Source organism: Colletotrichum fructicola (assembly GCF_000319635.2).
Source record: "Colletotrichum fructicola Nara gc5 chromosome Unknown KSG_Nara_v1_contig01, whole genome shotgun sequence".
Lineage (NCBI taxonomy): Eukaryota > Fungi > Ascomycota > Sordariomycetes > Glomerellales > Glomerellaceae > Colletotrichum > Colletotrichum fructicola.
The window spans coordinates 345,836-370,573 of NW_027094051.1; the positions used below are offsets into that span (position 1 = coordinate 345,836).

Here is a 24,738-nt window from a genome sequence, read left to right on the forward strand (position 1 = left end):
CAACATCGCACACCGCACAACCGTTGGAGCATATCTTCTGCCCATCGTCAATATCAACGTCGAGCTTCGGCTTCAGCTCTCCTCTCGCGCTCGAGTACCCAGGAGACAGACAACCTCAGCACTACCACACGATCCGCAGTCCGCCCACCACCGCTTTGAGGCGCACCGACCAACCAAAGCTGCAAATAGCCTCGCTCTCTCTCCAAGTAAACACCTGGCTACGTAGAGAGACGCAACACAACAGAGTTGCAGAGACGATACGAATACAGCAAAACGGTTGCGATAACATCATCCTGCTCCACACCGTCGCTTAAGCCAGTCGCCAACCCGTTACGGATCCCCTGCGCGCTGGTCCTGTCTCTTCCCTACTTCCTAGGACGTGTGCAGGGTACTTACTTGGCTACCCCTGTCGTGCCCATCCCTCACCCTCCTCCACCCTGACTGAACCCAAGCAATCCAAGGCTCCCAAGCCTTCGACAACCCTTGGGGATCACCCCCGTCCTACTCTCTTCTCAGTAACGACCATCATACCGCTCGTACTACCTACGACATTGGCCGAAGGGCACGAAGGCTCCAGTACCCCGATCGACACCACAGGCCCAGCAGCGGGCAGTCATCACTCAGGGCAGCGCTTGTCCCCCCCAAGTACCGCAGATCGCGGCCACCTGCTCGCCTGTAGACGTCAACTGTCGACCCAAACCCACACCCAGCCAAGCCAGCCATTGTCGTCCATTTCCTCCTGCTCTCTGCCATTCGCCATTGGCAATTCCTATTCCCATTCTTTTCCATTGTACTCCCGTCTGCTGTACAGAGTACCTTGAACGAACACAAGGCGGCGCACAACGTACACTACATACTCTACCGACACACACGACGTCGACGCAACCGCCTTGACTCTCGGTCGCAATCCCGTATTACTCCCACGACATTCCCACTCTCGGATCACCTATTCTCTGGGGCTCTCTTCTCTTTTCTCTCGCTCCTCAAATTCCGATAGCCATTTCAGACCCCCACCCATCAAGGGCCAGCATTTGCCAACAAGCAAAAGCCAGCAAACCAAACCAGTATCCGTACTGCGCAGTACCTGGGCACACCTCTACTTTACTTGGTAGGAAGGGTACTTAGTAGAGAGGACCACCCGGCGCGAGGCGAACCAGACGAGCACTCCACGAGCATCAAGAGAGACCCATATTCCACCACCTGGCGACAAGGAAGACAAGGGGAAGGGGAAAAATTCAAAGCGACTCCTCGACAACTCTGCCCAACCCAAAAACCCACCCACACCCACGAGACCTCGTCCCCCATTCATACCCTTCTGCGGCCCACCGCGCCTTTTTTTCTCTCACTCTTGCCCGTCTTCTTGGGTTGTCTTCTTTTTCATCTGCTCTTCTTCCCTACCTCTCCCGCCCTCCGGCTCCTGTCCCTGTTTGAGAGACCGGTAGGACCCTACTTGCTTCCGGAATACAACCACCAATACCCCTACATTCCATAATACCTCACGCCCCATATACACCACCACCACCATCACCGCTACCACCTTTGCAACCACCTGACTCTTTCTTCCTTCATCCTCGACTACCCCCTCTCCGCCACTGTTCGCTCACTGCACTAAGCCCTGACCCTGCTTGCATGGTGGCAAGACCCCGTTTCCTAACTTGGCCCTGGTGACGGAGTCCTATTCAATTCAACCACATTTGCCTTTTGAGCCGCCCTCTCGCACTCCTCCTGCTGCAGACATCCAATTTCTGCATACCTACTCACCCGAATCCCACCTCCACTGATTCCACGATAATCTTCACCGACCATCGGCACACCGAAACAAGTCACAGCATCGCGACGACGAGACGACGATAATTCAGCATCATGGACAACGAACACCAAGAACAGCACGGCGAGTCGCACCTGCCTCCTCACATTGAGCGCTCGCACTCGAGCTCTTCCTCATCATCGGTCGACCACGAGCACGACGAGCCCCAGATCCACCAGCCTACCCCAATTCGCCCTCGCCTACCGAGCCGGAAGAGCAGTGGACCGCTAGTAGTGCCGAGGGATAGCTCAGCTGTTGGGCCAATCGATACCGAGTTTGGACCGGACGATGTGAGGGCAATGAGCCCGAGGAGGACGAGCGAAGACATTGAGGCTCTGGGCAGAGAGGCGAGGGAAGAGTTGAAGAGGTAAGGATTCGAACCACCACGCATCATGTTGTGGACCTGAAAGCTGACCAGCGCTCCCCAGACACGCGAAGGCACTCCAAGAGTCTTTGCTCACCATCTTCAACCGCATCGAAGCCGTCCGCGAAGAGCACGACAAGCTCGACAGCAACAACAAGTTCCTCCAAAAGTACATTGGCGATCTCATGACCACCAGCAAGATCACTGCGCCACCAAGCAAGGGCAAGAAATAAGCTGTCGGGAGGACAGCGGCGGAAGAGGAGGAAGATACACCCAGCATAGTCTGGTCCGCGTTGACACATCCACGAACGAATGAGACGCGAGATACACTTATTCGACCATCAGATTGAGGTCACCATCAGCCTGGCCAACCGAGCACACGGCACGGCTTTTCAGCCAACTATGGACATCCCACTACCCGGGTAGACTACCCCGGGGCGCTCGCTACACAGCATAATCGGACACAGCTCTCAGGATTCGAGGGCATGATACCCCTTGTGGCCGAGTTGGCCTACAGCGTTATATTCATCATTTCGTCTACGGCTTCGGCACGGTTACGGTATTGGAGTGGATAACAAAAACTTGCATCGGTTCGCGACTTGTACACTAACGATCTTCATCATCATTGGGGTTCTCAACACCATCAAATGACACACTGGGCATTGGGTAGCATTAGGCGTCACGGTTACTGGTAAAAGGCTTCGGGCCTTGGGAATTATTACATTACGTTCGCATTTTTGTGTATATACCTGCTTGTAGGCGGAGAAGGCGCCGACCTTCAATTCAACCAAAGTTTTGTGGCAGACACCGTGAGTGGTGTGGTTCGTGCAACCGAGACATGCGACAACAGCAATGTACAGAGCAACGTAGAACACGAGATCGTCCAGCGGGTCTGGATACCCAATCTCACATATCCAATATGCCGGCGTTCACGAATACATTGCGCTTGTCAGAAATTTTACCGCCGCCACGCGACGATCCACCGCCTACGATCCTCAAGGCTGCAACGACGTCATTCGCCACCCCGAGTACCAGTTACGTCGCGACCCGACCACCAGCCACCCGACGGAACACGGATGATGGAACACGAAATGGGGGAACGCATGACAAGAGGCTCGGTCGGGTTTTGCCGAGACGGTATCAGTACGGGAAAGGAGGAAACTTCATCTGCAGCTACAGCTTTACGACAGACACCGACTGCCGCTAACGACCGTTCCACGCGACTTACGGGGGTACACCGGGGAGCGTCGGTCGCACGACGTCGACGTCGTTTGGACGGCTGACGGCGCGACACGACTGACATCAGACGTGATTGGAGACTGGGCGCTGTATACATGATGATGGGCAGAGGTGTGTGGAAAGTCTGCTGGATTACATGCGTCCCGTCTACGCGCCGCCGACGGGGGTTCTTTTTCGGGGGAAAGTCAATTCGCCTTTTTGGGGCCAACAGCCGACGAACCACGGACCGAATTGTTGTTGTGCGATGCTTATTTGCTCAGGGGGCGAAGAGGGCTGATGACGACATGTTGAGGGGAGGGGACGATCTGTCAGAAAGCGGTTGTGATCGGGGCCCCGGAGGCGGGATGGTTGGGCTGGGGGGCTTGCGGGCTGGCGTTTGAGGGCCCGGTCGGGTTTGTCCACGACTGATCATCGGCGCGGGGGGTGCTCGGCGAGGTTTGAAGAGTGTTTGGATGTTGAGGGGCTTGAGGACCCTGATGCCGTGTCGGATGTACATGGCGTATGTTCGTGATTTGTAGCGGGAGCGCATGCGAATTGTCATCATCATGTGATGGTGGCTTCATGTTGTTTGAGTCTGGTGCGGGGAGGCAAGAGGAGAAGTACGCCGGCATGGCTCTTCGAAGATCATCCCGTCGCTTCTGCTTGAGGGGTGTGTGGTGATTTAGGTGTGCTTGGCGGCGCATGCAAGATGTCCTGCCGGTGATTGGGAAGGCTTGCAGGTTTTGTGTAGCAGTGCCGCTGAATCTAAGACGCCATCTTGCACGCCGAGTGTGCGCGCTGCAGGTCGCCGCCCTTGATGGCCGGTCGGCAACGTTCCCCGATATTGTGAAGTTGTCGACGTCCCGCGCCCGAGTGACATTCCCGATCCAGAAGACCGGAAGGGTCCTCCCATCGGAGCCAGGTCCGGACGGGGTTCATCGCGATGCCTGGGCTTTTTCGGCCGGGGCCGAATTTTGAAAGGGTCCTGCCGGACTCGACCTAGTGCCGTTTTTAGGCCGCAACCAGCCCTGGGTCTGGAGCGTTAGCGGGCAAGAAGAAACGGTCATTCTCATTTTTTGTCCTTCGTGTCTGGAATACCTCCCTTCTGTTGGTTTCTTGCACTCCCTGTCGTCGATGAGTGCGGGCAAATGACGCTTGCTAGAGATCGAGCAACGCATTCTTCTCTGACTCTCCTGTTGGTTCCTGTTTTTTTGCACGTGGATTTAAGCTGTGGCGTAACTTGCGCCTGGCATGAGTCGCCAAAAGCACTCAAGGGAGAGGCGAGGGACATCGTACCATCGTGGCACGGGTCTGACATGGCAAGGCATTCAAGATATCAAACTGTGAGAACATTTGTTTCCTGTCTTTCCCAGTGAGACCATCGTGAATTTGACAGCCGATGCGGCAAGAAACATCGGCTTGCGCAATTTCTCTCCTCTTCCACGGTCTTCAGCGCGGTGATTTCAAAACTACATGTGCCCAAGCCCCGCACATGGAATATATGTTCCGGCGATATGACGCACTCCCGACCCTGAAAAGGGTATCGGAAGTGGTGTATAAAGGGGGGGTCTTTCCAAGTCATGTCTATCTATTTCTTCATTCCAGAGCAGATATTTAGACTTATTTTGTCTCCCAACATCAGCCCATCGCACCACCACGCCACGGCAGATACCGCTCTGACACAAGAAAGACAAGAACAGCCGAACCGAAGCCGACGCCATCACGATGTCTCACCTCAAGTACTACGCCTACGAGGGTGTCGGCGAACGGAACCTGAAGACCTTTAGCTACAACCAGGCTGTGAGAGTGGGCGACAGGATTGAGTGCGCAGGCCAGGGTACGACGTCATCCATCCATCCCCTTCGTCCCTCCCTTCATGTCACCTTTCTCTCAAGTAACGTTGACTGACACCGGAACGACGCAACAGGCGGCTGGGACCCCAAGACGGGCGAGTTCTTCAAGGAGATCAACGCGCAGATCGACCGGGCGTTCGAGAACGTCGAGCTGAACCTGAAAGACGCCGGCGGCAAGGGGTGGGAGCAGGTGTACCGCGTCAACTCGTACCACGTGCCCATCAACGACGAGGCGCTGGCGGCGATGGTGAGAAACTTCAACAAGTGGATGCCGAACCATAAGCCCATCTGGACGTGTGTGGGTGTGCCGAGGCTTGGGGAGGATGATATGAGGGTTGAGATTGAGGTTGTGGCGCATGATCCGGAGGGGGCTAAGAAGGCTGGGTCGGTGTAATTATGAGAGTTACGTTAAAGGCAATGAGTTAGATGCTAGAAACGTGATCAATTGTGTTACAGATAGGGCGTCCTGGTCTTTGGCAAATAGGACATAGTCTTGTCTACAATGTCTAAGCTAATCTTACCGACAGCCAACATCTCGAATACAAAAGCACTAGTGAATTCACACGAATGAAATCACACAAACCTCATCGTCATCAGCAATCACTGTGAGTCTCCAATTCATATTTCCATTAAACGTCTAGTCTCATCTATGCGACAAGATCACCCCAAAGTTCCCCCCATATTAAAACGCCGAATTCGCAACCATTTTCGCTTCAATGGATAAGGCGGAAGCTCTCTCAACTATACAAAGTTTGAAGGGTATATCCACATGCAACTACCATGCCCTCTTACACAGGCAGGTCTCTTATGCCTTGCCGGCCTGGACGAGGAGGGCGGCGTGCTGCTCGGGATGGGTCTTCTCGACGTTGCCCTTGGCCATCTTCTTCATGAGCATGTTGGCCTCGATGTCGACCTCCTCGCGGAGGATGAGGTTGGCGCCCTCGTTGACGACGCGCCACTTGCCCTGGATGACGAGGGTGCCGACGGGGGGCTTGGCGTTGACGAGGGTGTCGACGCCGTCCTCGAGGTTGCTGATGGTCAGCTGGTAGGTGGTCTGGCCGATGGGCTTCTTGTCGGTGACGGAGTAGGTGGCGGACTGGCCGAGGCCGACGGAGCCGGACTCGAGCTTGTAGGAGACGAGGGCCGGGCAGAGCGTCTTGACCATCAGGTCGTGGTTGTGCATGGCGGCGAGGACCTGGTTGCGATCGACGCCGGCGGGGACGGGGGTGGAGACGACGGTGGAAGGCATTTTTGCGGTTTTGGGTAGTTGGCTCGGAGGAGGAAGATGAAGAGAGTGAGGGAGAGTTGAGTGAGTGTGTGTGTGTATGTCTGTTGTGGGAAAGTGGTGGAGAGTGAAGCTGGAGATGCACGATGACCAAACACCGCCCCGGGAAGGTTCTTATAGATGTCTCTCCATGCCTTCGCTCAGGCCGGGCGTTCGCGTCTCGTGGTATCTTCAGACGACTTGAGAGGCTATGGTGCCTTTTGCTCCTCCGGCACGTCTGTCTCCCCTGACCATCACCCTTCACATCCACGCCGGACCATCCCCCTAATGCAGACAAGACAAGAACGACGCGCACCGTTACGCCGCTGACGGTTTGAGGTTCGCGGTGTCTGCTGGCTCACGGTGGTGGTGGTGGGGGGTAAGGAGAGATGGGAAGGGGGCCAGTGCCCGCGAGTTGCAGGAGACGCAGGCAAGGAGGCTAAACTGGCACCGGGCCGGCCGTGCCCCGGCCGTGCTCCCGCCGAGCCGGACGTTGGGGCATGGAGCTAAGCAGACGTGAGGCTTGCGGCGCTAGCGCGGCGCGGCGGGCTTTTTTCTTTTCTTGGGCTGTTGGGGTTGTGTGAAAATAGGTCGGCGGGCATCCGTGGAGAAGTCCGCCTGTGAGTGCGGGATGTCTCTCTCGCCAGCCGCAGGATTCAGGGGCAAAGGGGAGACAGCGATGGAAAATACCATGTTGGCATGCCAGATTGGTGCCTTGGTGTCGAAGCAAACATTGGAGACATGATTCTGTTGGTTTGCCACGGTTGATGCAGTGTGTTTGACGTGGTCTTTGATCAGAGTGTTTCAACCCCAGAAACATGGTTTCTTTGTGACCCGGTGGTGGTGTGCGTGCCAAAGGACCGTCGGCCGCCCAAATGTGACCAAACACGTTTGCAGGACGATATCAACTGTGCCAATCAAGGCAGAGTTCGTCCGAGAAATGCAGCCAAGTAACCACCTAACACGCGTGTCGCTCCTCTCCGCAGACTTGACGCGGCCCTGGCAATTCAAGAGGGCCCGAACGAGCCTTGGCATCTGTGGGAAGCTTTGAACTGTCTGCAGCTCTTTGAACCCCTAAATTCATCTCAAGTGCGATTGAGTCTTGACGGAGGGGGTGAGGGAGGAGTAGGGCGATGGCGCAGATCTGTGCTGGCCCAGCTAGTCCGGTCCCCCGATTTTGGCGGCCAGTTGAGGCTCAACCAAGGCCGTTTGATCAAGGTGCCCGGCATAATCATCTCTCTTCGCGTGACCCCCGCTTAATGTCTTAGATCCGGTGAAGATGGATTAGTCCGTTTATCAAGATCATCGCGGGCCGAGATTGTTGGGTTGGCTGACTTCCTCCACGTAAGCGTCGCGTCGCATCCGGCAGATGGAAACACGTCCAATATGACCGCTCCCCATCCCCAAACAGCATCATTCTCAATCTCCTCAAACACACAGGTCTGAGTGTGTCCTTGCATAGGGCCAGACGGGAGGCAGCGATCGGCATGGCACCGGACTTGGGTTTGGGGGTGGTCGTCGGTGCGTTTGCTTTTTTAGATGCGTGGCGCTAAAACGAGGCAGGCCAGAGGCAGCACGCAGCACGCAGCACGCAGGAACCGCTGTCTGTCCGTGTCCCTCTCGGTCCATGGCGTCGCGCCCGCCTCTGTTTATGACGGAGCGGGATGTCAATTTCGGGGCTTCGCGGTTGAGATGTTGGGCGCGGGGAGGATCTGCGGTGCCTTGGAAAACATGCGATTCTGAGATAGGGGTCCAGGGGAAGGATTGTAAAGGATGAAGATGCTCTGGGGCGACATGAGTGAATTCGACCCAGCTCTGTGATTGAGAGCGCCGGCTGCCTTGGCGGTTCGCGGATGACTGAGTCGTAGCACTTGGTCTCGAGCAGCGTACCAACGTGAAAGCTGCTGCTATGGTACCATGCTGATTTGTTGAAGTCGGCTGTGGTCGTCGCGAGGAGCTGAGTGGTTCTTGGCGGCAGGATAGGATGAACTGTCTCGGCGCTAGGCCGCGGAGTGACGTCCTGTTAGAGTTCTATTTTGGGTTTTGCTTCCGATGTGAGCCCCGAGCTGATGAGACCTAAGCCGCTTTAAAGCTTCCTGCAACAGGAGCGGCCCCCCTAGTCCATCACTCTTTTCAGATTGGTAGATAAATGGCATGGCGACCCCTCAATTCCAATAATTGATGACTTGCTCAGTTGGCGCTGCTGGTTCCATTTGATCGCCGCTGACTTGTATTGACCCGAGGCTGCCTTCAAGATGCACTCAATAAGACACAGCAAAACGGCTCTTTTTGACGCATAGATCTCGACAGAAATCACATTTGCAGGCTCTTGACGATCATGACACCTTTCGTTCTGGCGGCAAAGATGAAAGTGCTTACTTGGAGGGCTCCCCTGGAAGGTGGCTCAGTATGTTCTTCAAGAAAGAGGTGAAGGTTCCTCATAGGTATTTGAGCAGTCTTGTAAGTCGATATGCGTCAGTACATATCTTCGGAAAATGCTCAAGATCCCATCAAGCGATGCTTTTCAACATTTCCTCAATGTTCCTCTACCGCGTGCCTTTCAAAGGGCCTTATTCCCGGCAATGACAGTCTTACATCCCAACCAATCATAAACCTTCACCCGTGACGTAGAGGGCAAGCGGCGGGGGGTCCGCGGGATACATATTCCGCTCAGCTTAGTAACCCTTCTCCAAACCCCATGTGATTGGCCCCGCACGTTTGCTTCTCAGTGAAAGAGCGGGTTCGTCAGACGACAGACACAAGCCACGGCGAAGGGCAGAAGGGGGACATCTCGTTGCTGGACTCTTCCCTCGTCGCAACCAGAGGAATCTGTATTCCGCTCTCTCCGCGTGCTCCAGACCGTTCAACCGATTCTGTGATCACACCCTTGCAAACCCGCATCGGCCAGCTTGAATCTCCGCCTCCGTCCGTCATCTTGGCCGCTATGCCCCAACCGTCAACGGAGCGGGCCGCGAGCCAACCGAAGCGCAGGTACACCTCGAAGGCCTGCGAAGAGTGCAGACGTCGCAGGGCAAAGGTGGGTGGATTCTCTTCCCTCTTTCTACATTGTCTCATCACCCATGCCTGCTCGTTGTGTTTCCTCTTCTGGTGACAAAAGAAAGAATGTTGACATCATACCTTGCCCCGGTTTGTTAGTGCGATGGACAACGCCCCGTGTGTACCCGCTGCTCCGAGCGCAACATCAACTGCATGTACAGGAGCGAGGAGGACGGCCGCAAGCCCGCTTCAAAGTCGTATGTGCAGCTCTTGAGGAACAGGATCGACCTACTGGAGGCCGTCCTGCAGTCTCACTCCATCGATATAGAGGCCTCTGTCGCGCAACTCACCGCTGCGGGGACCACCCCACAGCTGAATGCCGTCTCGACTGCGTTGGCGCCCGGGAGCAGCGATCCGGCGCTGGCTGGTCTGAGTCCCTCGGCGTTTGATGACCTCTGCACAACGTTCGAAGGGGCGTTGTCTCTAGACGAGTCGGTGAATTACGACCAGGATGGGGAGATGCGATACTTTGGACCGTCAAGTGGGCGGTTGGAGTTTCAGACTGGTGAGTGATCTTCTCAACCTATGTTGATTTGAGATTGAGGTATTCACATGTGCGAAGAAACCACACCCGAAGCCGAAGATCAAGAAAGCAGTCCTGCAACAACGAAATCTGTGGAATCGAACTGCTATATTCTCCCACTGGAGAGACTTGAGAGTGAAAACTACCCAGAAGACCTTACAAATGAGCTCATCGACTTGTTCTTTGAGTACCAAAACCCATGGTGCCAGATTGTCGACGAGAAGCTCTTCAGACAGAGCATGAAGATCAAAGGGCGCTATTACAGTCCTTGCCTCCTCAACTGCATTCTCGCTCTAGGGTCACGATACACAGACAGGATCGATGTACGCTTGCGACCTGAAGACCAGAATTCGGCCGGCAAGCCGTTTTTGCAAAAGGCAGAGGTGCTCCTCCACAAAGACATGAAGCGCCCGTCCATTACAACCATTCAATCAATGTCAATTCTGGTTGGGGTTTACGTTGTAAGTCATCTCACTCACCGTCTGTCTTTATTTCATGCTGATGACAGACAGTCATATGGTTGCGATGCTGCCGGTTGGCTACATCAAGGGATGGCAAATCGCTTAGCTCTCGACATGGGCCTTAATGTTGACGCTACATCTCTAGCTGGCTCAAATCTCATTCCTACCGAAGAAATTGAACTTCGGCGGCAGATGTACTGGGCACTGTACTGTGATGACAAGCTCGCGGCTATTTACACGGGTCGTGTTTGCAACTTCTTGGTGCGTGCAACCCTCATTTCAGATGAAGCATCCGGCTCACATGTCATAGGACGTCCAAGGAGCAGTCAATCTCCCTTCAGTACCAGAAAGGATGAGTGACGGTACAACAGACGCCAATGAAATGACTCGATGCACCAAACACATTCTTGTTCACCGAGCCCTCATCGGCCTCTGCCGCATTCTCGAAAATATCCTGCTCGCCCTGTAAGATCCGCATTTCCCCCTCATCATGAGCAATTGGATTGACCTTCTTAGCTACGCTCCAAAACCATTATATAAAGGGCCTCAAAGGATATCCTTCCTCCACTCGTGCACCCTCGAGCTCAAAACGTGGTTCTACGAACTTCCAGCCGACCTGCGCATCGACCGCCCCAACGACATCCCCCAGGTTTACACGCTCAACATGGTCTACCACACCTGCTGCATCCTCCTCTTCAAACCCTTCCTCCTGCGCCCGAAGCAGACCACCACCGCGCCCAAAACGGACGCCATCAAGCGCGCAGAAACACTCTGCATCGAGTCCGCGAAGCGCATCTGCCTCGCCAGCAAGAAGTACCGCCAGGTCTTTGGCGGCTTCCGCAGGAGCCCCATCTCCGCGACACACTGCATCCTCACGGCGTCGCTGGTGCTCATCCAGTACGCGAGCCCGGACCCGGACATGAGCAACAGCGGCCGGCCGTGCTGCACGCCGTACATTGAGATGTGCCTCGAGGTCCTCGGCGAGCTGTCGACGTCGTGGAACCCGGCCGGGCGCATGCGGTCGGACCTGATCAAGCTGCTGTACCAGAAGTACCCGGAGCGCATCCCGCACTCGCTGCTCCAGCAGTGCGCCCCGGACAAGAGCTGTGCGGCGGCGGCGGCGGCGGCGTGTGTGGGGCCGATGAGGGAGAAGGCGGCGGCGGCGCAGACGCATCCGTTGCAGACGCATCCTACGCTGGAGCAGAATTTGTGTCCGCTGATGAATATGTTGGATGCGGATTTCAGCTGGGAGGCGGTGAACCAGGCGCCGCAGACGGCTCCGTTCAGCGATGCGTCTGAGTCTGTTTACAATACGCAGTTTGCGCTGGCAGATTCGATTATGGATGTCGAGGATGGTAGCCAGAACCTGATGGATGATGCGTTCTGGGCCGGGGTGAACTTTGACTTTAGCTATGAGGCGCAGTCATAGGATTTGGGACAGAGATTCTATGGAATGGATGAAAGAGTCCTTGTAAGTCGAGGAGTGTTCACCTGCTACCCTGTTGTTGCGTGTGGGTGAAGTCAATGGAACCTCACTGCGGTAAACATGCGTCGACTCGGGAGCGACAGGAGTTTCAAATGCGTTCACGCTGCCAAAAAGAGACATCACCAAGTTGCTATGATGAAGTCAAAGGTCAGGAAGATTAATGGTATGTCCATTGAAAAGAATATGTACCTCGTCGCAGACCGACGATGGGCAGTATACACAAAGAAGAAATAAGTGAGCGTGCTATGTACAGCCAAGGGGGGTTTTCACCATCACAGTCCCTTCTCCACCAACGATTCATCAAACTCATCGTCCACAGCTCAGTAAACCGCCGGGGCGAGAGAGTTGACGTAGATCTCGAGGTTGGTGTACCCGCCGGCCCCAATCTTCATACCGTCAGACTTGTCGTTGGCGTTCAACCCGTTCGCAGTCTCGTACTCGTCAGGGATACCATCGCCATCGGTATCCTTCTTGGCCGTGCCGGCCTCGATGGTGCCGACGCCGCCCATGGTGGCCTCGTCGGAGATGAGGGCGCCGGACTTGCCGTAGGAGGCGATCTGCTTGACGAGGGCGGCGTCGACGGCGTCGCGGGCGATGGAGGCGCCGACCTTGGCGGAGACGTGGGTGACGGCGTCGGCGGGGGAGAGCAGCTTGGCGGGGGCCGGGTAGGCGAAGGCGGTGGTCTGGATGGCCATGTTGGAGTAGCAGGTGGTGGACTCGCAGAGGGCGGCGCCGTTGAGGACGCCGTCCTTGTTGGAGTCGTAGAAGTTGTTCTTGACGTAGCCGCGGAAGTTGGCGTTGCCGCGCGTGAAGGCGGTGACGGAGGTGGAGGGGCCGGAGATGAAGTAGTTGTTGATGATGTTGGCGTAGCTGGGGGAGGTGTTAGTCTTGATGACTCGGTGAAGAGGCTGGAGGGGATTGGTTTTGAAAAGACTCACCTTGCGCCATCGCTGTCTCCGGCAATGTAGCCACCGCCGCCGCCCCAGTTGTAAACAACGTCTATTCATCGAATTAGCATCAGAGCTTCCAGGAGCCGTAATGAAAACACCGAGCAACTTACTGTTCTGGAAATCGTTGACGCCCTTGACCTTCGGGTTACGGGTCTTGTTGTCGATATAAGCGTTGCGGAACAGCGAAACACCGCCGGTGTTAGTCTGCATCAAGCCGCCGCACGAGTGCGTCTCCAGGCCCTGCGCGATGATGGAGTCGGAGATGGTGACGTTGGACACCTCGCCGTTGATCGAAAAGGTCTCGTCGCGGCCCCACGAGACGGAGACGTGGTCGAAGATCATGTTGTTGCCGTCGGCAATGGTGATGGCGTCCTTGCCCGAGTCGCCGCCCTTGCCCATGCGGATGCGGATGTAGCGCACGATGGCGTTGTTGGCGTTGCTCCAGCTGAAGCCGTTGCCGTAGACGGTGATGCCGCCGCCGGGCGCCGTCTGGCCGGCGATGTAGATGTTCTTGGACACGACGATGCGCGAGCTGATCTTGATGACGCCGCCGACGTCGAAGACGACGATGCGGTTGGCTTGAGAGACGGCATCGCGCAGGGAGCCGGTGCCGGAGTCGCTGTGGGTGACCGTGTTAGTCGGGGGACGGAAGGACTAATAGGTGAGGGTGGAGCCGACGCACTTTAGGTTCGTGACCTTGTAGACGGAGCCGGTGCGGCCGCCGACGGAGTAGCGGCCGAAGCCTTCGGCGCCGGGGAACGCGAGGACGTCCGCGCGGGCTGCGATTCTGGAGCCGGTCCAGCCGGTGACACCGCACCCGGCGCTGTGGGTTTGATCAGCACTCTGCGCGTCGGAAACATTTTCGCAACATCAGACGATGTCGCATTTAGGGGTCTCTGTTGCTGCTTACGATGGGTCCTGGCACGGGAGAGCGGCGGCGAGGGTAGCCGCGGCGGCCAGGAGAGAGATGGAAGCCTTCATGGTTGGGTTGGGGGAAGAATCGAAACAAAGAGTGTACCAGACAGCTTAAAACAGGAGGGATATACGAAGGATAGCGAATGAAACCAACGGGACTGCTGGGAAGGGGGGTGTTTTCGGCAAGCAGGACGAAGCAAAGCGAGGAAAAGGCAGAACACGACCTGAAAAACCGTGGGTCCTCGGTTTGGTTTTGTAGGTCGTTGCCGTGTTGCAACGGCGATGGGCTATTCACTGTCCACCAAGGGAGGCACGCTTGATGGAGGCGCTCAGGGGCGCGGCAGGACGGGAAAGGTCATCTGGCCGTGACGAGACGGGACATTGGAGGGTGACAGGCGACGGCTGGATCTGGCATGACGGTCGTGGTTGCTTGTTCGGGGAAGCGAACGACCGGGATCTCAACTCAATACACAAGCCGTTCATGGGCTAACATACAGAGTACAAGTACAGCAGGCGTTGCTTCTCCTGTCAGAACGTTTCTCAGGCCTCGTGGGACTGGAGCCAAAGTGCCCACAGGTTTCCAGATTCCGTGCTGTAGCGCCCAGCTCAGACAGGAGAAAACACGCATGTCGGAACGATCCTAGGGCGATTGGTGGGAATGGCAATGGTTCGGAGGCACCTCAGCGGTCTTTCGGGGGCAGAGACAGGCAGGATGTGTGCCCGTTTTGGCAGCGCTGGTGTGGGGAATCCCTGCGGTTTTGTGCTGTTTGGGTGATATTGAAGGGGCAGCGACGGGGCCTGTCGGGGCCGGGGACACGGGGCCACGGAGGTTTTCAGATTGATGAGGGCGCCGGAGGATGGTGTTTGGGTGACATGGAGCTGAAAATACGAGGGCAGAGGGAGGAGGGGAGGGGGAGAAAATCTCTTGAGATGCGGTTAAGGTTGAGGGGCGAAGCATGGCGGATGAGTTTCTTCCCACCTGTCGGACGTCATTGTCGATATTGAGTGTTGAAAGTCTATTGTGATGTGACACAAGGTTATTCTCAGAGCGGACAGAAATATGTCTGTTGATGGCGAGCCTGTTCCGCGATGAAAGTGGAAGGTAATTCGTGTATTGACTCTGAGAGAGAAATGTTGTGCTGTCTTATTGCTGTGGAATTCCTGTATCAATCATTTCATTTGATGATGTTCGTTAGCATCGTGCTCATTCTTCTCGACTAATGTGACTGGTAGCGGCGTCATTCGGCCTTCCATGTAGCTAAGCAACACAGCCCTGGGTGATCCGGTATCCGTTCTCCTTGTAACTTCTCGAAAGTAGTAGGAGTGGTCAAAGTAAAGTCTCAACCGGCAGCTCAACCGATGAGCCTCAGATTGGTCGTCAATCGCGCTTCACCTGCCATCCGATCTCATTTGAGACGCTGTGGCCAGTAGCAGCAAACAGCCCCCGGTGTGGCTGAGACGGAGGATGTTGAGAGCATCTTTGTCATCACTCTTTGGATGAGGAGGAGGAAGGGGGGCCCGGCAGTTGGAGCAACACAAGACGGACGACGGTGCCGAAGAGAGCTTGGAGCGCACGCGTCTTTGATAGGGCACGGCGGCGGCCGGTCCAGTCTGGATGGCACGGCGAAAAGAGGAGAGCGCCGACGAGCGCTAACGAATTCCCAAAACGAGGGGCGATGTCGGAGCAGGGGGTCGCAGGGAGCTGCAAAGCTTTTTTTTTCTCTCTTCCTGTCTGGCAGGTCACGAGGCGATTGAGTTTTGGGGACTCAGTCACGTGGCCGCCAGGCTAATGAGGCCTCTCAGTGTTTTCTTTTTGCTCGTTCTTGGTTGCTGAGACAGAGTTCAGAGCCAAAAAAGAATGCGACCGACAGCGAATGAGGTGTCTTCGGCAAGTCATTCGCAGGGTCTGGCCGGGGATTGCTACCCCTCTTCTTCAGACAGCGAGCAGTAGCAGAAACGTCTGGAAAAATCGGAGAATGGATGAAGGGACTGAGGAACGACTTGAGAAGGACAGAGCTGTTCTCAGTGAGTTCCACGGAGTTGCCTCCAGTCGGGATGAGGCTGCTTGATTCGCCTGCAACTGGGTGCCTTGCTGTGGCACATGGCACGAAGTTGGGCTGCCTTATCAAGAGTGCACATTGCTTCAGCAACTGTCAAGTCTCGCCCATCATTCATCTAGCTACCCGGGCTAATGAATTGCCGCGGAACGTTGAAGGCTATGCGCGACTGAACAATTGATGGATCGGGCCAAAGCCGGCGGTTCGGCTTTCGACTTCCGCGTGGTCCGCGGGCCACGATGCCCTCATCATACCTTGGGTAGGCCACACATGGAATGAAGTCCCGATGGCAGAGACTCAACAACTGCGCGTAGCCAGGGAAGACACGGGCGAGTTCCGGCTTGTTCTGACCGCTGAATCCAGCCAGGACATGTGCAGGGTGAAACAAATTAGCAAACGCGCCGTTTAATGCACATGGCTTAAACATGCCAAAGGCGGCGATCAGAGAGGCGTCCCGACAGCGACCAGACGGCGGACCTTGTCGACCCCTTCACCCCCTCCAATCACAGCCCGTCCCGCGGTGGGGGGCTCTGCTTAGTCACCACCTGCAACAGGAGGAAGGCCCCACCGACCCCTCTTGCCCTCGATGCGAATACTCCGTGACTGGCAGCTCGTGAAGGCAACCGCCGCCGCACCGGAGTTTAGCACCTTGCACCTTCTGTCTCAGTGTCATCTAGAACCTTAGTCACGCAATTCCCGCCCGCCGCCGCCCCAACCTGCTCTGCTCTGCTTTCTGCTCTGCTTTCTGCTCTGCGTCTGTACCATTCCGTCAAGGTATTAACTTGCCGACACACACACCAAAACAACCTACCCTCTCGGCTCTTCCTCTCACCCAACCCAACCGCCCCAACTCTATCCCTCGGCGAAACCAACTCAACTCTGTAAACAACATATTTTGCCGTCCGACAATCATCAATCGCTGCAGCAGCCATCTATCGTTAGCAAGGTACTTCCACACCTCAATGCGTCTCTTCCTCAAGTACTCCCGACTCGTCTGCCTTCTTCATTCCCGCATGACGTCGATAGCGCAAGGCTGACCAAGCACCTGGACTCACCAGCAGATCCCGTCATCCTCCGTCCTGTCCCGCGCCGCACCTCACTAGGCACCGACCGATAGCCGCATCCCCGAGACACCAGACACTACCACCACCACCACCGCCCCTCCTTCGCTCGCGCCCGCTACACACGACGCAAACCAGACCTCCGAGTCCGCGTCGCCCATCTCATCAATACCTCCAACCGGGCGTCCCCGTACGCCTCTCGCAAAATTTTGCCTCGACCCCGGAACCCGCAGCAACCATGGTCGCCAGCCCCGAGACCATCGAGGCCATGACGCCTCCCGGGTACTCCTTCCCCGACCACCGCCTCCGCCTCACCCAGTCCGAACCCGACCGCGAGCCCCTTGTCCTCGTCGCCCCCGGCTCTTACTCCCCCATCACCTTCCTCCACCTGCGCATGGCCGTCATGGCCGCCGACTACGTCCGCTACAACACAAACTACGAGCTCGTCGGCTCCTACCTCTCCCCTGTCTCCGACGCCTACAAGAAGCGCGGCCTCGCCCCCGCCTGCCACCGCCGCCGCATGTGCGAAATCGCGGCCGAACAGACGTCTAAGTTCCTGATGGTCGACCCCTGGGAGGCCGAGCAGACGGCTTACGTGCCCACTGCCGTCGTCCTCGACCACTTTGAGCACGAGATCAACGTCAAGCGCGGCGGCTGCAACGGCAAGCGCGTGCGCATCGCCGTCCTCGCCGGTGCCGACCTGATCAACACCATGAGCCAGCCCGGCGTGTGGTCGCCCTCCGACCTGCGTCACATTCTGGGCGATTTCGGCGCATTCGTCCTTGAGCGCGCGGGCGTCAACATTGACGAGGCGCTGACCAATTTGAAGGAGTGGGAGGACCAGATCTACTACATTCCCCAAGTCGTCCCCAACGACGTGTCGAGTACTAAGATCCGTCTGTTGTTGAGGAGGAATATGAGCATCGACTACGTACGTTTCTTCCGTTTCCCCCTCGAAGAAAAATGCATAAACTGACTCATCACAGCTCATCCCCTCCCAAGTTATCGAGTACATTGAGGAACACGGTCTCTACACAGAAGACGACGCGACAACAAATGAGACCGGCAAGGGCAAGGAGGTAGCCCAATGATGTCACCGAAGAAAAAGCACTGGGCGCAATCTGATTCTGTAGAGAAAGAGTCACAGCGAGATATGATCCAAGAGAGAGAGAAAGACAGACAGAAAGACAGCGACCGAGGACAGAGAAAGGGGTGTTGGAAATGGCGTGGATATCAGCGTTTGGATTTATCATGAATATGTCTTCTCTCGTAGAGGAGACCGAAGCGCAGAGAACGATTAGGTTTCTTGTTGTTTTTTGTATGGGTTTACGGTGCATCGGGCAGGCTGGTTTTCTTTTCCTATATCAACTACAGGGACATCTCCCAATCCACAATCAAGTTTTTCCGAGAGCCTTGTTTGGTTCCATCACTACATATTCTGTCCCTAATTATCATGCCTTCGTGTGACGCATGGTTCCATAATTGAGGTCGTTCTACAGTTCTAATATGTGAGTCACCTTATGGTCCTAGATACCCTGTTTTTGTCTTTTTCTTGACCCTTGATGAAATACTCCGATCCTAGTTTTCTCAAGAGAGAGAAATATCCCTCAACAACCTTAAGGCCAAAAGATATCCTGCCATTTAAGCCCATCTTTCAAGGTCACAGAGAAGCTTGCAGGAGATGATGGGCCCCATCCATCGTCGCCGACCATTTTGCCGTCAGATACCCACGGTGCCGTCGACCCGCCATTCGAGACCTCATCTGTCCACTCCGCCTATCAAGTCTTCATTGCCTTTGCTGCTTGGGGCAGTGGTATAATGCATCCCCATGGGGGTGGTCGAGGTTGAAGTTTCGAATCCGCCGCGCGTGAACACGCAGGCGCCCAACTTTTGCCTTTTCTGTCTCTTTTTCTCTCAGTAGCTAAGAATACTTGCTCTAACCAAATAAAAATCTTTCTCTTGTGCTGAAATACAGATGACTAAAGTGCCCATATTGTGGTAATACCAGCTGTTTGCTAACGCGGAAGGAGAGCCAGGATAGAAAACATGTAAGATAGGGAAAGGAGTTCATCCTTGAATGAGACAAAAACACAGACTTTTTAAACTTGCGACCACGTATAATAGCAGAAACAGAGGGTTTAGATGTACTTCTACTCTCAACTACTTCCATGGATAAATGTTGTTTTTCGCTATTTGTAACATAATCCAAAATGAACTAACTAGCAAATCCGCATCTGATGCGTTGTCGGGACTTTCAATTGGTATTTGTAACGTCCTGTTGCTACTCACACAACTCGTCTCTTGAATTATCTAGGCAAGGAAGAGACGCAGGCCTTGATATGTGTTGATCTTCTGGTCGACAAGGGCTACATTAAGTTAAGCCTCGACTATGAGAGAGTATACAGACTCGTCGTGCCGATGATGTCTTTCTTCGGCCACCGCCAGTTTACCTACTTGTTGCTTTGCCAAAAGAAGTAAGTGAACACTCGAAGAAGCACAGAGATGATACGCATGGGCATCTGATATTATGTACGACGGATTGTTGACATCGCCAATTCATGAGCAAATACATGGACCCCGCGATTCGATCGCCGCCAGCCCGGATAATATGCAACCTCCAAAATCCCCCAATATAATGGCTGTTGGTATCTCTTCCAACGCTGTTTTGGACTTGACCCCAACCCCCCAAAAGATTAGCAATGTACACATCCTGACTCCTCAATAATGGCCGAGTCCCTGGAAGGACTCATGACCTTCAATATACACCAACAGCCGAGTCATACACTAAACGACCCCCGCATGGCACGAATGGTCCCAACAGCCGGTGGTGCTGTCAACTCCAGCTCGCTAGTCTGGTCGCTCCCATGGGCTTTGGAATGACCATATCGATTGCATATGAATCGGTCATGGTGTTCGGTCCTCAGAACCTCGATCCTCCTCCCGCCAAGACGACTGTCGCAGTTGCTGTGGAGTCGCCGGGCTTGCTGCCGGTGTCTCATGTCCGCCCACTCCTCTTTGAAAGTAGACTTGGTAGTCATGAAGAAGATGACAGCATTCCACACGCCTTGAAGCGGTAGAACCGTAGCGCTCGCGACACTCAGGCCGAAGCTGATGTCGTTAGGCTTGATGAGGTTGTAAACCCGGTTGATGGAGCTCGGCGTCCAAGTAACGAAAACCGAAATGGCAAAGATGAAACTCGTCCGTAAGTATGCAAGCTTGACAGGGTCGAGGCTTCGGAGACGAGCCGAAAACTTCTCATTGACGGAATTAACGCGATGGAAGATTGAGCGTCTTGGTTCTGGTGGGGGTGGACTTGAAGTACATGTCGTTTCGAATTGTGGACTGCTTGGCGGGGCATCATGCTCGTCACTTGTGCGCCATGAGCGCTCGTGTCGAGTTTGCTGATTGGAAGGCAAGTCTGGTGTCATTGCCGATTGAGGGATCGCTGGTGGTGTCCAAGGTCTTGGGGTGACGGTAGTTATTTGTATCTCCGTCATAGCGGTGCCGTAGAACTCGGTGCGACTTGTGAGATTCTGATGTGTGTCAACAAAAGGCCAATCACTGGGAGTTAGTGACAGTGAGCTACCTTTTCTGCAGAGTCTCGTTCATCCGAGCAGGAGAGATCTTTGTTGTCTCTAGCCGGGTTGCTAAAGGTCAAGTTTCGGAGTTGGTTGCGTTGATGGAATACATGGTAGCCGACGGCAAAGTAAATGACACAAGAGCCGAAGATGCAGCACCAAATAGGTATGTAGTAGGTGTAAATGCGAAGGACGCTCCATTTGTTGTTGATCCAGCACCAAAGCTGAGCCACGTTAGACATGCCCTTTGATCTCGAGGAACCTGGACTTACTGTGGAATCGCCGTAGATCAAGTCGTCTGGCCCGTCGGGCCTGAGAAGAAGAAGAGAGAGAGCAGGAATCAAAGGAATGCCGAAACAGACAAAACAGTAAACCCAGAGGTGTTTGCGGAATGAAGAAGGGTTTGCGCCGGCGAAGAAAACAAGGAAGACGTTGATGGCCATAGCAAAAGACCACCAAGGATCCGATTGCATGAACCTGTGGAAGTGGATGTTAGTGGTGACAACGCGAGGGAATGTCGTGAGGGCAAACCAACATTTCAAGCAGGAAACCCTGAAGCTGGCACAAGGCGGAGGTTTCGCCGGCACGAAGACCGTCGTACCCCATTGCACAGGCAACACTTGCACCAACGTTCGCGATTGAAGCCATAAGGATGAAGAGATTGGGGACTGTCCGAAGACGCTTGAAGGCGTAGTAGGTGATGAATATCAAGGTGACGCCGACCAATGACAACGAAGCCCCGACTCTTTCGAGGGCGATGACGATGTCGATTTGCTCTTGGGATAGGGAATCCGAAGTCGCCCTTGCGACGGGAGCGCCGTGGCTGTCTCCCATACTCGTTGGTCGGCTCAATATGGAGGTTGGGCTTGGACCTTTGATGAGTGTGAGATGGTCGGAACGAGTTGACGAGTCGACGAGTCGCCTGTGTGAAGTGGTCAGCATGGGAGTCTTTTCTGTCCTCCACGCCAGGACGCATAATGAGCAGAGCGGCAGGCGTACTTGGAACCGGATGCTGGAGGCTGAAATGCAAGCCGGATGGTCGCGACTCGAGGGCCCCTGATGTATGTCGGATAGGGCCGAAACACGAGGGAAAGAAGAAAGTAATGACAGTTGTGGTACAGGAAACACGGGCGGAACAAAGAACTTGGACACTCTGGATGGACAGGCCACGGAGAGGTGTGTTGAAACGAAGTGGCAGGCCTCGATGGCTCGGAGCCCGAGCGAGATGCCGTGTTGCTGGACGGCAGCTTTGTGCGACGATCCACTGGCCACTGCAACGCAAAGTAGGGAGAAGCGTGAGTAGGAGCGCGCTGTTGATCTTTGGCTTCGAGCTGGTCGAGGAACGAGCGGTCGAAATAAGATCGACAGGTGGTAGGCGAGGTCGTGTATTAATCTCAGGCAGCCCAGGCTGGTAGCCACATGGGATCGAGCAGCTGCATGACAGACCGTGGTGCTGGAGAGAGGCCAAGTGCGGCGCGGTTACACGGCCGAGAAGGTGTGAAGCAGACGTTGCATGGGTCGTGATGGTGGAGGAGGGTTCGTCTGGAGTGTGGTTGTGGTGGAGGAGGACGTGGAGGAGAAGTAGAAAGATGGTTGCTAGAAAGTCCAGGAGGCTGCAAGCAGATGAAGCCGGCAAGGAAGAAGAGGAAGGTGCCGGGGCTTCGGATATTCAAGAGCAGTGCACTTTCTGAATTGGGTACTGGCGTTGGCAACAATCTGGGGTTGAAAATGGTAAGGTCTAGATTTCAACACGAGGAGGCAACGGCCGAATGATGCTTGCTATGTAAATGGGAGGAAGCCGCTGGCCAGGGGTAGGCGCCAGGAGGCAATGGCCAAGAGATGAAGTCGAAATAGGACACTGTGGACCATGAGGGAAGGAGCGGGCAGGTGGACTCGTGGAGACGGGACGAGGGACGAGGGAGGCAGGCGGTGCCATGGGATGGGGAAGGAGAGGGGCGGAGAGGCGCAACTGCCACCTCAAGATGGTAAGGCTGGGTGCGAATATCGCGGGGAGGGAAGGAAGGAAGGAAGGACGGTGGTTGTTGCTCGAGTCTCGGACTCGAGGGAAAGACCTGGTGGACCACGACTGTCACAGGCCGGGAAGGAAGGACGAAGAGGGGGAATGAGTCTTGGAAAAGGCGGCACAGCAGTCACGCAGGAGAACCAATGCTGGACAAGGCAAAGAAAGGCAAGGTATCTCAAGCATCACAGCCGCACTGTAAGGCGAGTCTGGTCAGATATTTGCGTTGTTGCATCTGCAGATCCCATGCATGGTCTGTCTGGGGGCGCTCGGCAGGGCTGGGCGACGGTTGTTGGCTGGCCCTTGGCCCTTGGTCCTTGGATGAACAGAATGAACAAACAAACACTATGGCTTACTGAAGGGAAGTGGCTGTGGAACTGCACTCGATAAGAATAAAGGATGGGCAAGGTATTCCCCATTGACAGTGTGTAGGTCATAGCAGGCAGCCGAATTCCTCCATGTCAATCCAGACGAGATGAATGTGTCCATCAGACGAGCAACAGAGCATCAGACGCAGAAGTCGCACTTCGTCTGATTGCTGACGGGACCATTCCCGTTTCCTCGGATGACGATGATGACAGCGGGGGCCGTGAAGGTGGGAGGAAGGAACCGGGCAACATCTTCCGCACTATGGGGAAGGACGGGATCTGAGGTGAGGAGGAGATGGAGGAGGTGCTACTTCCACATGAAGTCTGGGGTGGGGGTCAAAGAAGCGTCCGTCGTGGAAGGAGCAATTGGATGCAACCGACACTTGGCTGAGAGGGACGCGACTGCAGGAGGGAGAAGCCAAAGGGTAGGGGTAGGGCAGGGGCGTCACACAACAAGTGGAAGCTGCTCCGTTTGGCCTGCTTCTTGCCTCGATCGTTCGGTATGCCCCCAGCTTTGCCTTTCTCCGGACTGCCTCACTTGAAGCGCCACAATGCTGGAGGTGAGGTGAGGTGTGGTGTGCCTCCATGACCATCATCCAATGAACAGTTCGCGCTGACCGCCAGTTCCAAGACTTCTCTCTCTCCGGTCATCATCATGGCTGAGGTGTTGCCGCATGCCTGATGCTCCTTTCCATCTTGCATCCCAACGACGCAACCCGCCGCTTTGTCGGTCAGATTGAAGCTGTAAGGCCGACACGAGGGCCTCCAAGACGGATGGAGCAGCAAAAATGCGAAGAGGATTCGACCCATCGTCAACGATCGACCCGCCCCGATAATCGAGATGCAGACGACGTGGACCCTGGAGCAAAAGAAACATGCACCGATCGACCCCCTACCTAGCGGTGTCGACATCCCCAGGACCCCAGAATCCCCGTCTCCTTGTCTCGTCAGCTGTCGCGGCTGCCAAGCACCCAAGTCTCCTGCGAAATGAGAACTGAGAGCCTGGCAGATGCGATGCACCCCACTACCGTTGCAAGCCTCCAACGTGGTGGCTAAGGCTGCATTGTCTTGCCTTGCTTGTACTGTGCACCGAATGGGACGACGTGGAGATGAAGGATGCGATGGACCGGGGCGGGAAACGACTATCCACTGCCCAACAAAAGACAACACCAGCAAACTGCCTGCCGCCACCAAGCCGCGGCGACAGCTTCTGATCCGCGGAGAATCTGGAGAAAAGCGAGAAGGCGGCACAGCGGCACAAGCAAACACATAGCGAGCCCTCCCAACAGGCCCAGCGCCAAATCCGTAATGCTGCTTGTCACGCTGCATCTGCGAATCACATTCGTTCTTTACGTTGTTTGCCCCCTCCAATGACTCCAATACCATTTTTGCCAGCTCAAAATTCAAACGCCAAAAAGAAGAAGCCGGTACCATACCAACTGAATCCTCGGGAAGTCTCCAAACGATTCCCAGAACCGCAGAAATTCCCCCTTGGCTGTCGGGTACCATCGAATCATTTCGTCGTTAACAGACTGACACTTCCGTGTCTCGTTCTTGCCCTCGGGCCAATTTCAAAGTCATCGCTCGGAAACACTATGTCGTAGCACGCATACGAGGAGCGAACCAATCAACGCAGCGCACCGTGAGCTATGCGAATGCAAGCAGCCTAGGTGCAGCTCGTCAGGCCGGCCAATAAGGAGTACCTATGAATTCGGCCGTAGAAATGTGTGAAGCAAGCAGGGTTATCACATCGAGA

General features: G+C 55.3%; 7 protein-coding genes across 7 annotated transcripts; 4 read left to right on the forward strand and 3 right to left on the reverse strand.

Annotated features, from left to right (window-relative positions):
* Positions 1 to 1,863: 1,863 nt before the first annotated feature.
* Positions 1,864 to 2,404, forward strand: CGGC5_v000103 (uncharacterized protein; the record flags this gene model as incomplete). The annotated part of the gene is made up of 2 exons (XM_032023295.1): positions 1,864 to 2,174; positions 2,236 to 2,404. 2 exons carry the CDS (start codon positions 1,864 to 1,866, stop codon positions 2,402 to 2,404), a joined length of 480 nt encoding a protein of 159 aa, XP_031879963.1.
* Positions 2,405 to 5,114: 2,710 nt separating this feature from the next.
* Positions 5,115 to 5,636, forward strand: CGGC5_v000104 (RutC family protein; the record flags this gene model as incomplete). Its single annotated transcript, XM_032023296.1, has 2 exons — positions 5,115 to 5,226; positions 5,317 to 5,636. The coding sequence occupies 2 exons, from the start codon at positions 5,115 to 5,117 to the stop codon at positions 5,634 to 5,636; spliced, it is 432 nt and encodes a 143-aa protein (XP_031879948.1).
* Positions 5,637 to 6,047: 411 nt separating this feature from the next.
* Positions 6,048 to 6,491, reverse strand: CGGC5_v000105 (uncharacterized protein; the record flags this gene model as incomplete). The annotated part of the gene is made up of 1 exon (XM_032023297.1): positions 6,048 to 6,491. The coding sequence occupies one exon, from the start codon at positions 6,489 to 6,491 to the stop codon at positions 6,048 to 6,050; it is 444 nt and encodes a 147-aa protein (XP_031880007.1).
* A 2,959-nt stretch (positions 6,492 to 9,450) lies between these two features.
* nirA-3 (Nitrogen assimilation transcription factor nirA) lies at positions 9,451 to 11,976 on the forward strand (the record flags this gene model as incomplete). Its single annotated transcript, XM_032023298.1, has 6 exons — positions 9,451 to 9,543; positions 9,663 to 10,068; positions 10,126 to 10,547; positions 10,599 to 10,808; positions 10,858 to 11,012; positions 11,064 to 11,976. The coding sequence occupies 6 exons, from the start codon at positions 9,451 to 9,453 to the stop codon at positions 11,974 to 11,976; spliced, it is 2,199 nt and encodes a 732-aa protein (XP_031879960.1).
* A 377-nt stretch (positions 11,977 to 12,353) lies between these two features.
* Positions 12,354 to 13,964, reverse strand: plyC-0 (putative pectate lyase C; the record flags this gene model as incomplete). Its single annotated transcript, XM_032023299.1, has 5 exons — positions 12,354 to 12,903; positions 12,972 to 13,032; positions 13,094 to 13,602; positions 13,666 to 13,806; positions 13,894 to 13,964. The coding sequence occupies 5 exons, from the start codon at positions 13,962 to 13,964 to the stop codon at positions 12,354 to 12,356; spliced, it is 1,332 nt and encodes a 443-aa protein (XP_031879921.1).
* Positions 13,965 to 17,254: 3,290 nt separating this feature from the next.
* NMA2 (Nicotinamide/nicotinic acid mononucleotide adenylyltransferase 2) lies at positions 17,255 to 18,107 on the forward strand (the record flags this gene model as incomplete). The annotated part of the gene is made up of 2 exons (XM_032023301.1): positions 17,255 to 17,947; positions 18,003 to 18,107. 2 exons carry the CDS (start codon positions 17,255 to 17,257, stop codon positions 18,105 to 18,107), a joined length of 798 nt encoding a protein of 265 aa, XP_031879929.1.
* Positions 18,108 to 19,793: 1,686 nt separating this feature from the next.
* On the reverse strand, positions 19,794 to 22,033 carry crlA (Cyclic AMP receptor-like protein A; the record flags this gene model as incomplete). Its single annotated transcript, XM_032023302.1, has 6 exons — positions 19,794 to 20,549; positions 20,603 to 20,818; positions 20,867 to 21,071; positions 21,130 to 21,516; positions 21,594 to 21,650; positions 22,014 to 22,033. The coding sequence occupies 6 exons, from the start codon at positions 22,031 to 22,033 to the stop codon at positions 19,794 to 19,796; spliced, it is 1,641 nt and encodes a 546-aa protein (XP_031879928.1).
* Positions 22,034 to 24,738: the final 2,705 nt, after the last annotated feature.